Source organism: Epinephelus fuscoguttatus, linkage group LG13 (assembly GCF_011397635.1).
Source record: "Epinephelus fuscoguttatus linkage group LG13, E.fuscoguttatus.final_Chr_v1".
NCBI classification, from domain to species: Eukaryota; Metazoa; Chordata; class Actinopteri; order Perciformes; family Serranidae; genus Epinephelus; species Epinephelus fuscoguttatus.
In genome coordinates, this window is record NC_064764.1 from 43,089,865 (window position 1) to 43,103,729 (window position 13,865).

The 13,865-nt window shown below is 45.1% G+C and overlaps 1 protein-coding gene across 1 annotated transcript in view; it reads left to right on the top strand.

Annotated features, from left to right (window-relative positions):
* Positions 1-13,578, top strand: part of cacnb4a (calcium channel, voltage-dependent, beta 4a subunit) — a 57,486-nt gene extending 43,908 nt beyond the window's left edge. The window contains exons 6-14 of the mRNA XM_049594611.1: positions 532-611; positions 740-759; positions 1,748-1,828; positions 7,604-7,662; positions 7,754-7,863; positions 7,988-8,139; positions 8,485-8,580; positions 8,661-8,837; positions 11,669-13,578. Coding sequence (XP_049450568.1) covers positions 532-611; positions 740-759; positions 1,748-1,828; positions 7,604-7,662; positions 7,754-7,863; positions 7,988-8,139; positions 8,485-8,580; positions 8,661-8,837; positions 11,669-11,932 — 1,039 coding nt within the window. The 3' untranslated portion in view covers positions 11,933-13,578. The remainder of the gene's footprint in view (positions 1-531; positions 612-739; positions 760-1,747; positions 1,829-7,603; positions 7,663-7,753; positions 7,864-7,987; positions 8,140-8,484; positions 8,581-8,660; positions 8,838-11,668) is intronic.
* Positions 13,579-13,865: the final 287 nt, after the last annotated feature.

Consider the following 13,865-nt stretch of genomic DNA (forward strand, 5'->3'; position numbering starts at 1 on the left):
CAGGAGTCAGGAGGTGCAGGAGTCAGGAGGTGCAGGAGTCAGGAGGTGGGGGGTCAGGAGGTGCAGGAGTCAGGAGGTGGAGGGGTCAGGAGGTGGAGGAGTCAGGAGGTGGAGGAGTCAGCAGCAGAGACTGTAGTGAATAAAGAGAGGGGGAGGGTTGGGGGAGGTGATGGAGGAGCTGCAGGATGAGTAAAAGCCTGGCAGCTGAGCTGACAGATAGGGAGGAGGTGAGGTGGAGGAGAGCCAAGCTGTTGGCTCCTCCCTCTCAGAGGTGTGTCTGGATCCAGGCCACCACAGATTTTTCCATCAGATGGAGGGAAAGTGTTTCAGCCACCGAGGAGGCGATTAGAGACGCTGAGCGCCGCCGTCTTCCCTCCTGTTTCCTGTCGTCTCCTGTTTCCTGTGCGGGGGGTCAGAGGTCATCACTGAGGACAGTGGTCATCTGTTTCCTGTGCGGGGGGGTCAGAGGTCATCACTGAGGACGTCTTGATGAGTTAACACTGGTCTGTCTGTTTGCTGTCGTCACTGCAGCAGTAAGTCCAGCGGGAACTCCTCGTCCAGTCTGGGAGAAATGGTGTCAGGAACATTCAAGCCAAACCCAAACTCTGCAGGTTGGTGCCACAGATGAGCACAGATGAGTTTGTCTCCGTTATCTGCTCCGTGTTTGTGACAGGATTCATTCAGACGTGTGATGATGTGATGAATTATAACGTCTGATAAACTGTCTTTTCTTTTTCAGGGAAGCAGAAACAGAAAGTGGTGAGTATGGACATTGACACATTCACTGATTTACTGGATGGTTTTATAGGGGACAATAAAAGTAAAGTAAAGAGGTATAAATGAAATAAGTAAAGAACTGTCTCCAGCTTTATTTCCTGGAATAATTACTCACATTGTTGACAGTAAACTCTTTAGAGGTCTGTTAGGGTCTCTTAACGACGAGTTTAAGTTGGAGGGTCCTTTCTTAACATTTGGATCATTGATCGTGCCTTTAATCACCTCGTCATTATACTTGATCAAACCTTAGTTCACTACAAACAGATCGCTCTTTAGGAAACTCATTTTAACAACCATCCGCATCAGAATGAATGTTAGTATTGTTTGAAACCACCTGTTTTATCCTGCAACACTGTCTGTTCATGAAAGAGCACATTTTATTACATTTAAAAAGCTGCAGTAACATTTGTTTAACTTAAATATTAACTGTGAATCTCAGCTCACACAGAAATCAGGAACATTAAACTGGATTCCTACTGAAAGTCAAAAAAGCTGGAGGAGGCACAGATCAGGAAACTTTATTGAAAGTCCGCCCTCCTCCTCCTCCTCCTCCTCCTCCTCCTCCTGCAGCTCCTCCCTCTCTGTCCTAAGCCCCTCCCAATACAATACAATACAATATGCTTACAGGTTATTATGGGATATTTGCCCAGTGATCCTAAAATCAAACTGCCCTCCCCAGCTTTAACGAGTCCTCTGCAGGTGAATCTTTCCTGAAAAGTAATGAGACACTTGAACAACAGCATCATGTGCCGTGATGACGTGTGTGTGTACATCTCAAATCATTATTGTTTTATGTTCATTCAGAATCAGTAAAACATTTTATTCAGATGAACAGAACGTCTCTTTAAAGCATCACTCCGTTTGGTGTTTGATTTCTTCAGAGAGACACTTGCTCATATTAAATCTCTGTGTGTGTGTGTGTGTGTGTGTGTGTGTGTGTGTGTGTGTGTGTGTGTGTCCTGCCCTCCAGGCTGAGCACATCCCTCCGTATGACGTGGTTCCCTCCATGAGGCCGGTTGTCCTGGTGGGACCGTCCCTGAAAGGTTATGAGGTAGGACACGCTGCTGCTCCTCGAGCCATCTGACTCAGCCTCTGCCTCACAGCCACACATGAAGTCTCTTCATCCTCACTTGACTTATTCCCACCGTGCACTCAAAGACTTTGAGAAGACCTTTGTAAGACTCAAGTCTGACACTGTCACACATCTACAGACGACGTGGGGTTTCAGTCACACATCATGACGTGTGTCAAAGACTGCAGATCCTGCAGGGTCACTGTTTACAGACTACAGCTAGATTCCTTCTGAGATTATTTCCCATCCTGCTCCTGGTGCAAAACAGTACACCAAAGAAATATCACATTTTAACAATCCCAACATGTCTGCAGAAACACATCACTCTACACACACAAGATAAAAGGCGTCACGTGTAGACAGTATTCTTGTCAATTCAGCATCAATATGATCCATAAAGATAGACTGTGTTTGTGTACGTAAGTCTCCACCAGCGCCTGTTGTTGGTTAGCTGCAGTATTTTAGTGGGACGAGTCTGTGAGAATGAGATGCTTTTATGCTTCAGCGCACACACATGGTTACGTTTAGCCAACACACACACAGGTGGTTACGTTTAGCCAACACACACACACGTGGTTACGTTTAGCCGACACACACACAGGTGGTTACGTTTAGCCGACACACACACAGGTGGTTACGTTTAGCCAACACACACACACGTGGTTACGTTTAGCCGACACACACACAGGTGGTTACGTTTAGCCGACACACACACAGGTGGTTACGTTTAGCCGACACACACACAGGTGGTTACGTTTAGCCGACACACACACAGGTGGTTACGTTTAGCCAACACACACACACGTGGTTACGTTTAGCCGACACACACACAGGTGGTTACGTTTAGCCGACACACACACATGTGGTTACATTTAGCCGACACACACACACAGGTGGTTACGTTTAGCCGACACACACACACAGGTGGTTACGTTTAGCCGACACACACATGTGGTTACGTTTAGCCGACACACACACGTGGTTACGTTTAGCCGACACACACACACATGGTTACGTTTAGCCGACACACACACAGGTGGTTACGTTTAGCCGACACACACACATGTGGTTACGTTTAGCCGACACACACACGTGGTTACGTTTAGCCGACACACACACACACATGGTTACGTTTAGCCGACACACACACACAGGTGGTTACGTTTAGCCGACACACACACAGGTGGTTACGTTTAGCCAACACACACACACACACACACGTGGTTACGTTTAGCCGACACACACACGTGGTTACGTTTAGCCGACACACACACACGTGGTTACGTTTAGCCGACACACACACATGGTTACGTTTAGCCCACACACACACGTGGTTACGTTTAGCCGACACACACACGTGGTTACGTTTAGCCGACACACACACACAGGTGGTTACGTTTAGCCGACACACACACAGGTGGTTACGTTTAGCCAACACACACACGTGGTTACGTTTAGCCGACACACACACAGGTGGTTACGTTTAGCCGACACACACACATGTGGTTACGTTTAGCCGACACACATACGTGGTTACGTTTAGCCGACACACACACAGGTGGTTACGTTTAGCTGACACACACACAGGTGGTTACGTTTAGCCGACACACACACGTGGTTACGTTTAGCCGACACACACACAGGTGGTTACGTTTAGCCGACACACACACATGTGGTTACGTTTAGCCGACACACATACGTGGTTACGTTTAGCCGACACACACACAGGTGGTTACGTTTAGCCGACACACACACACACAGGTGGTTACGTTTAGCCGACACACACACACAGGTGGTTACGTTTAGCCGACACACACACAGGTGGTTACGTTTAGCCAACACACACACACACATGGTTACGTTTAGCCGACACACACACAGGTGGTTACGTTTAGCCGACACACACACGTGGTTACGTTTAGCCGACACACACACACAGGTGGTTACGTTTAGCCGACACACACACACATGGTTACGTTTAGCCGACACACACACAGGTGGTTACGTTTAGCCGACACACACACAGGTGGTTACGTTTAGCCGACACACACACACAGGTGGTTACGTTTAGCCGACACACACACAGGTGGTTACGTTTAGCCGACACACACACGTGGTTACGTTTAGCCGACACACACACAGGTGGTTACGTTTAGCCGACACACACACATGTGGTTACGTTTAGCCGACACACATACGTGGTTACGTTTAGCCGACACACACACAGGTGGTTACGTTTAGCTGACACACACACAGGTGGTTACGTTTAGCCGACACACACACGTGGTTACGTTTAGCCGACACACACACAGGTGGTTACGTTTAGCCGACACACACACATGTGGTTACGTTTAGCCGACACACATACGTGGTTACGTTTAGCCGACACACACACAGGTGGTTTCGTTTAGCCGACACACACACACACACAGGTGGTTACGTTTAGCCGACACACACACAGGTGGTTACGTTTAGCCGACACACACACAGGTGGTTACGTTTAGCTGACACACACACAGGTGGTTACGTTTAGCCGACACACATACGTGGTTACGTTTAGCCGACACACACACATGTGGTTACGTTTAGCCGACACACAGGTGGTTACGTTTAGCCGACACACACACACACACAGGTGGTTACGTTTAGCCGACACACACACATGTGGTTACGTTTAGCCGACACACACGTGGTTGAGTTTAGGAAAAAAGAACAGAGTTTGGCTTTACAATCAAACAGGAAGTGAACACCCTCCTGGGTGAAAGTCGGTGGTTGTTGTAACACTGTATTTCCCCCTGATGTCGCCGGACCGGCAGCATATCATGCCAACATGAAAGGATGGCTTTTTTTCTTGGCGTCTGACACAGGAAGTCACTGACCACGCTTTGGAGAGAGACCGGGTTGGTTTCTCCTCCTTTTCCACAGAACCGAGACTTGTTCACATTCTTGCGCCTCCCCAGATTCTCCTCCATGTTTACTGCGTACACAATTTGCCACTTCCTGTTTGGTGCTGGAGAGAGTGCAGCTATTGGTTGTTGATGTTCATGTCAAAATTAAAAACAAACACAACAAACAAACGATGGATCTCACAGAGCACCAACTGAGCTAAAACTCATGATTTTGTTCCAACACTGGAAATTTGTTGGCGACAGTGAAATTTTTTGAGAAGTGGTTTGGTGTCATGCTGTCATTAGCCAACTGTTATTTTAGGCAGTGCACGTACATAAATCACGTAGAGGCCATTTCTGCACGACTGTGCAAGAAGTGGAGTTTTATAGAGAAATCTCAACACAAAGATTATCACAGCTGATTTAGGTGAAATAACTGACATGTTAATGCAGCCGTTATCGTCCAAGCTGACAGATGTTGCAGACTCTGATTCCTCCTAAAGTTAAAATCCCAGAGATGAAACATAAAAGCTGCTGACTGATTATCAGTTACCACTGGCTCCACAGGGCAAACAATAAAGGAGGCCGAGGAGGAGGTGGGAGGTGGAGTCAGTTGTCATGGAATCATAGTCTTTGCCTCCCATTCTGGTGTTGCCGTGGTAACAACCTTCTGTGTAAACTGCATCAGTCTAAAAAAGTGGAGCATGGTTTGAAATTAGAAACAGAGAATAATGTGCACTGACTGCACCAAGACGAGGTGTTTCCATGAGAAACAGAGACGTGGTTATTATTGATCACATCAGACACAGTTCTGTTCATTGTTTTCTGATCGATCAGTATCACACAGCATATAATAAAACTAAAAAGATCTGGTGTTAGCAGTGCTGTTCTTTCTGTCAGTGGCACAGCGCGAGGAGGGAGGTACTCTTATTCATTACTAACAGAGTACATGGTGTCAGGGTCATGTGTCGGCTCGTACGGCTGCAGAGTGGTGGAAGATGATGAGGTTCTGCAGCAGAATGATCCTTGACAGTATTATTGTATATGATATTATTGGAATATCAGTACTGACATATCGATTGTACCACATGTATGTAAGCAGGATCTTAATGTTGCATCTGATCGAGCTGAACTAGAACCATGTTTACACTGTTGGTAGTTTAATTGATAAAGATGCATCGTGAACAGATCGTATGTTTGTGTCAAAAATTGTCTCTAAATTACCAGTCTTCAAACTAACTAAACTCCTGGAGGAGTGGAATAAAGGTGATAACTAGAACCATAAATGGTTCTTCGGCTTTTCTCAATGGGTTCTACCTACAAACCCAACATAAAGGGTTATACCTCGAATCTTCTATGAAGGCCACCCAGAACCCCAGGTGAGAGGTTCTACTGAGGTCCCTTCTGTGGTATAATAGTTACAACCAGAACCTCTTCACCTTCCAAGTCTGCAAGAACCTTCAAAGAGAGCTCTCGCAAGAACTCTGTTATGTCCCAAGGGTTTCATCTAAAACCCATCCAGAGGGTTCTACTGAGAACTGTTCTATATTACAAGGGTTTAATCTTCATCTGGAAGAACCCTTAAGTATTTGAAGGGCTTCATGTGGAACCCACCCAAGAGGTTTTACCAAGAACCCTTTTAGATTCCAAGGGTTTCATCTAGAACCCACTCAGATGGGCTCTAGAAATAGTAATTGACTACATTACCCATAGATCTATCTCCCACTGTTCATTGTTTTGGTTCTTAATGGAACCCTCGGCCTTACTAAACAAACCTTAAAGAACACTATTTTCAGAAAAGGTTTCTTCAGAAGCAAATGGTTTGGGGTAGAAGGAAGGACCCCTGCTGGAACCCATCCAGAGGGGCTCTTAAAATAATAATCAACCACACTACCCATAGATCTGTCTCCCAGTAAACGTTGTTTTAGTTCTTAGTGGCACTTGTAGTCTTATAAAGATCCCTAGAGGAGTCCCCTCTTCAAAACAAGGGTTGTTCAGAAGCGAATGGTTCTGGGTAGAACCTCAGCCCTTCAGGAAGAACCGCTTTGTAACCTATATTTCTAAGAGTGCAATAACTAAATCTGTCAGATCGATGCGGTGGAAGTAAAAAGGACACCTCCAAACTGAACTTTGATTCATCACCTGAGTAAATCTGCTTCATAACGTTCTTTCACTGTAAAGTTGATTCACCTTTTGGATCCACGGAGTCTTTGCACATCTTAACAGCACTAATTTCTGTCAGACAGCTGCTCCATGTTTCAGCTCAGATGACACGCCTCCCCGTCAACCCTCTGTCGCTGAACACATCAGAGTGACAGCCGAACACAAAGCTCTCCTGTTTAGATTCATGTTTCCATCATGTGTTCATCGCCTCGAGTCAAACACCTCAGACAAACACAAAGACTGACGACTTTCTCAAAGATGTAGCTACCCCATCTCGACTTCCTGTTTGAGTTGGAGGCCTCGGCCTGGCGGTCAGACTCATCAGGAGACGGCTGCACTTTGTGATCGCTCCAATCCATCAGCTGTGCGTTGGTCTCTGCGACACCTCTCATCGTAGCTCTTATTCACTTCATTTAAAGTGGCCACATTCGTCCTGCACAGAGCCGTGAAGAAAGAAACCAATGGCTCTGTCAGGTGTGTGATTCACAGAGCTCGGCAGCAGCGGCCTGTACGGACGCCATCTGAATGAATAATAAGAGTCCGTCTGAGCTGCTTTACGATGTAGATGTGTGAGGATTGTTTGACTGTTACATGTCTGACACTGTCACGCTCTGTGACTTCTGTCTGTCTTGAATTACCTGATCTTCTTCTTCTTCCCTCTTCATTGTGTGTTCTCCACCTGCTCCCTGATTCGTCACCGCAGGTGACAGATATGATGCAGAAGGCGCTGTTTGACTTCCTGAAGCACAGGTTTGACGGGAGGTGAGCAGTCAGAGTGCAGCAGCATCTATCACACAGAGAATCATCCTGCTGCCAGTTTCCTGTGCATGACGTGTGTCTGGTGTTGTTTCAGGATATCCATCACACGGGTAACAGCTGACATATCGTTGGCCAAGAGGTCAGTACTAAACAACCCCAGTAAGAGGGCCATCATTGAGAGATCCAACACCCGCTCCAGCCTGGGTAAAGCTACAGGAACTGTTCACTCAATGATGTGCATGTGCATGTGTTGATGTTCTCTGACCGTCCTCATGCTCCCTCTCGTTCATCATGGCGCTCTGCTGTGTGTTGGTGTCTTCCTGTGTAGCGGAGGTGCAGAGTGAGATAGAGAGGATCTTTGAGTTGGCCAGGTCTCTGCAGCTGGTCGTGTTGGACGCAGACACCATTAACCATCCAGCACAGCTCATCAAGACCTCGTTAGCACCCATTATCGTCCACGTTAAAGTGTCCTCACCCAAGGTAGGACTGAAGGCTCAGACAGCAGACACGCCGATGAAATGTTTGCTCCTGTTTTTACTCACTCTTTATCTTTATTGGTGCACAGGTTCCTCAGATAAATAGATTTTTTTTTTATTTTTATCTCAGCCTTTGGACCTTTTTGTGTCTTTCTGGCCCAGTCACATTGGCGTGCAGGCGTCTCCTCTGTTGTCCTTTCTTAGCTAGCAGACAGCCGTCCAGTAAAACTGAGTTGATTTTCACATTAGCTCTGAGGCTCTTGGTAACCTGAAGCCTCTGTAGCTGGTGTTTAAACCATAATCTGAGATATGTCTTTGTATTGTTGAGCCGTCTGTGTGCTTCCCACAGGTCCTCCAGCGGCTCATCAAATCCAGAGGAAAGTCTCAAAGCAAACACTTGAACGTGCAGCTTGTTGCAGCAGAGAAACTGTCTCAGTGTCCCTCTGTAAGTTAACTTCACACACACTTTAAAATCTGAAACAGAGCAGCAGGTATTCACCATCAGCGACACTCTTCTCTCCTAAGGAGATGTTTGATATCATCCTGGATGAGAACCAGCTGGAGGACGCCTGTGAACACCTGGCGGAGTACCTGGAGGCATACTGGCGTGCTACACACACTTCACTTAGCACGCCACTCAACCCCCTGCTGGGACGCAATCTGGGCTCCACCGCTCTGTCCCCGTACCCCGCCGCCATCCAGGTGAACTCTGCCAGCAGGGAAACAAATGTTGTCTTGTATACTCTGGTTAATTAAAGTCTGAATTATTTATCAGTGTGTTTATATGTTACTGATGTTTAAGATCCAGTCAGGCTTAAATACAGCTTCACATTCATCAGAGGAAGAGGAGAATATACAGTCACACTGAGTGACTGCTGAGCCTCTGATAAATGTGTTGTAGCTGAGAAGAGTTAGATTGTTAAGAATCTGAGGACGATAACTCAAATCTTTTGATTAACAAACACTCTGCTGCAGTCTCGACAGGTTTTAAAATGTTTGCAGTCTCTCTCTGCAGTCAGTTGTGACGGTTTCTGATAGTTATCCAAAAAAGTTTTAAAATTGTCCACAGAAATTCCTCAAAACATTTCTGCCTGACATGCGTCTGCTAAAGCTCAGCATGTTCCAGAGACCTGATGAGTAACTTCAGCCCTGGTTTCTCATGTGTTTGTGTCAAAGTGACTGATGGGAGCAACAGTTTTTGAAACTTGGTCAGTTTTGAGTGAGAGAGGTGAGACAGGCTGCAGAGTAAACACTCGGGGCATGTTCACAATGTACTGCCACCAGAAGAGCTTGTTTTTGTCTGACAGCATCATGGAGACAATCTCCACAGAGAGTCTGGTGATGTCAGGGCTGTGTCTTTAACACAAAGCTCTGTCTCTGTAGGGATCCTTTGTATAAAGTTGTCAGACACTATAATAACAATCTGAACCTGTCAGTGACAAAAATACATTTTTAGTGGACGTACATTGACAGTGCATATTTGCCTCACGAGACTACATAGCAGCTGGTTTTGTAGCTGAAACGTCTGACGCAATACTGAAACCTTGTTTTTGTCACTGACAGGATCAGACTGTTATTATAGTGTCTGACAACTTTATACAAAGGATCCCTGCAGAGATAGAGCTTTGTGTTAAAGAGTAAAATCTTTTTTGTTCAAACAGAAACAGCTCTGAAATCACCAGACTTTTATTTTGAAAAAACAGTTATTTTAATTATATTATAACTCAACAGAAGCAAAATAAAACCATCTCTGCTCGTCTTTCCACCGTACCGATGATCAGCAACTCTGGGATATCAGGGCCGTTCATGATTAAACAAAAAGTATTTTACTCTTAACCCTCTGAAACATGACGGTAAATTGGTTTGGCTTCTTTAAAAAAAAAACATGGAAAGAAGGCGGTGAGCAACCAAAGAAGAAATGACTAAAAAATTAGCAAGAAATTGGTATAAAGAGAAAATTCAAAATAAGAAAATTTTGAAAAGAAAAGAAAAGGACATTAACTGGAAAAACTGCTCAATGATAATAACTAATGATGATAATTCTGTATCATAGCCTAAATGTAGTTTTTCCTTGGCGTTTTTCTTTTTCCCTAATTTTTATAAAAATAATTGTCTAAATCAAATATTTTTTGAAATTTCTTGGAATGTATTGCACTCTGTCAGTCCTGTGATAGTCTGGTGACCTGTGCAGGGCGTACCCACCTCACGCCCAAATGTCAGCTGGGATAGGCTCCGCCCCCTGTGACCCCTAACAGCAGGGGTGTCCAGACGTTTTTGAATAGGGGCCAGATAAAACAACGTGAAAACACCTGGGGGCCAAATGATTCTCGCATCAAAAGTTTTTTGATGTTTTTTTTTTAAGTGAGATACATTTTTAATAATTTTTATCTTTTAATGAACTATTACTACTTGATGCCTGTCTACTGTATGATAGTCCTGTCATTGCGAGGTGAAGGGTAAAAATGCCAAGTGATCTTGCTCGATTAACCGTTATTGTGTAAAGGGCCACATATGGTATATTTTGAAAGTCAAGCCAAGGGCTCTCCTCCAGACCCTACAGAGATGTGTCAGCCACACTGTGAGTGTTGGGTTCATACTGAGGAGACAGAGCGGCAGAACACCAGTGGATTGTTTTAAAGTGTCTTTGGGAGTTTGATACCTAAACCCATACAGTGCACTGAAGTCAAACTGACTGAAGAAGCTGATTCACTGCATGACTTGTAGCTTCCTCACTGACAGCAGAAATGAGGAAACAACAAATGTTTGACACCAACTGTTGGATCCCAGAGAGGTGATTCTGGGCAGAGATGTGTCAGTGTGACTGTCAGGTCTTCTTCTTCTTATGTCAGTTAACATGATGCAACGTCAACAGGTGTTCCTAAAAGATTAAACTACAGTAGATCTCATTTTTCAACATTTGAGATACTTAACAAACATGTTGCCAATTCAACATTATGAATTATGCAGTTTTATGTAAATACTGTTGTTACTGGCAAATTAAACTACACAGAAATCAATACCAAAACCCAGATATACACACACATGCAACAGGAGAGGTACAAGTAACCTGACAAAGTTCATCTTAATCGTGTGTCTGCAGGACATGAGCATACAGCATATGATCACATGTGCCTGTTAAGTGTAGTCGGGGTTTGGTGTGAACAAAACCGAAACAGATAAAGAAACTCTCCTGATCCATATCTACATAAAGATGGAGGCGTATTGAGTCTTCATGCTGCAAAAATGGACCCAGGAATGTTTCCTATTAATCTTTACATTTAAGATGATTAAATCAATCACAGTTTCTCTGTGTAAATAACTGGACTAAGTTCATGCAAATATTTTCTAAAGCATGGTGCATTTCCAGTCTTTTAGGATGAGTTTGTTTGGTCGTGCTGTGCTCGTCATCAGAGCTGTTTGAAGGGAGAATTAAAGAGTCCTCAGAGCAGTTCATGTTCATGTTGCTGCTGAACTGTGTGAGAGGTTTAATGAATCAAACACTGCACAGACTGAGTTTTTCATCTCTCCAACAGGCCCAGAGGAACCGAAACAGCAACCACACAACAACAGACCTTTCACCTGTTGAACGCCGCAGCCTGATGCCCGCTGATGAGAACTACCACAACGAACGGGCGCGGAAAAATCGCAACCGCCTGTCCTCGGGCTCCCAGCACAGCCGGGACCACTCGCCTCTGGTGGAGGAGGACTTCCAGGACCCCTACCAGGATTCTTACAAGCCTCACCGTAACAGAGGATCTCCAGGAGGCTACAGCCAGGACTCCAGGCACCGGCACTGAGCTGCGGCCTGCTGGGAACAAAGTGTAGGCTCGTCTTTCTCCAACCAACCACTACGGACATGAAAAGAGTTGAAGCTACTACACTCATTTGGACTGTAACAACCTTGTGTCGATGTGTAGTACCTCATTTTCCCTTCGGCCTTGGCTCCTGCCAACGAGCATCTGAACCTAAAATATGAAGAATCCTGCTCTTGCTTTGCTGTGAAGGCGCCGGGTGTGACAGAAGCACAAGAGCAGAGACGTTTGGTTTGAGAGGGACGGCTGAAGCTGGACCTGATCTGTGGCCTGTGGGTGAAGTACACTAGCAGGTGATAGTGTGCGACGAAGGCTCCTCTGGACCCTCCCCGCCATCTCAGCTGTTACTGTAGCACGCAGGCAGGAAGCACAGGTAACCACAGGTAACCACAGGTAACCACAAGTCACCACTGAACCTGCCTCCAGCCAGTGGCACGCAGCACCAGTGGTGATGAAGAGCACAGAACCTGTTTGCACGTGTCCAGGAGCTGGTAGAAGAAGAAGAAGAGTATGATGCATCTTTAACTCTCCTCAACTTTGTTTGCCACTGTCTGCGATTTGAGTGTAACAAACCCTGTGGAAGCCTGCTCCCAAAAAACCCAGAGTTCTACACATTTGTTTTTGACATGGATGGTGTGGTGGTGTTTCTCTTCAGGGTCCAGACAGTAGCTCCCTCTGCCCTCTCTGTGTCATCTGTCAATGCCACTTGGGTCATCAACCACATGGAGGTCAGGCAGATACTGAGACGTGTCAAAGCTCCACACCTCAGGAAGAAGACAGATGTAGCGTTTATCACCCCTCTGATGGGAAGTGATTCTGAGCGTCGTGTAGAAATGTGAAGAAGTTTTATGATGTAGTTGTTATTGATATGAGGAAGGAAGACTTCCAGGAGTAGGAGCCAGTAGATTGCTCATGCCAGCATGTTTTTCATATTCCATGCATTAATCAGCTGCTGTGGTCCGTCATGTGTTTGGCAGGACGTCGTTTGGAGTAGATAGAGTTGGAGTGTAGTGAGTGACTTATACTGAGAGCTTCCATGTGTAAATACAGCTGAAATAATGAAGGACAGAAACATTCAGTTATTTAAAGTTTCATTTTCAGTTTGTTAAATTATGTTAAATAGATTTCTGCATTCAAAGCCTGCAGACACCTGATGACCATCTGACTTCATGATTAATAAACACTGACACATTTGAACTACTTCTCCATATTTCCAACTCCAACTGTGTGAAAGCATTTGTCACAATGACTTTAACGTGCTACTTTATGGAGACGTAAAACACCACCCTGCAGCATTAATCAGATGAGCCAGCTGATACAGGATGAATCTATCACATATCCTTTTATCTTGTAATTTATTATTTGTTAAAGATCTCAGATTCAGTTTTTCTTTCCAGCTCATAGATCAGAGATCTCGTTGTGCTTCAGTGATTCTGGAGACGGGCGATGGACGAGGACACGTCTGCTCTTACCTGCCATATACAGTAGCTTTTATTGTTGCTGTTTGAAACTCTGAAGCGACAGTTTAAAAGATTTGAATACTGCCTGTGAGAGAATGATGCATTGATTAGAAATGTGTGTGCACTGTCATTTTACAATTGTAATGAAATAAACTGCCCTTATGCTGTTGTACGGAGACTGCTGTTTTTATTTGTTCAAACACACACATCCGTTTGATACTTATACACAAAGTGAGCACTATAACACAATACAATACAATATAACCAGACCCAAGAGACATGATGACATCACTCCAGTCTCTGGCTCCCAGATTTTAAGATTTCACTGATTTTACCTTTAAGCCTCTTCATGGTCTCTGTCCCAGCTGTATCTCTGACCTCTTAATACTGTACATGTCAGGATGGACTTTGAGCTCCTCGAGCAGCAGAGGTCGTCTGTCTGTACCAGAGGCTGAAAA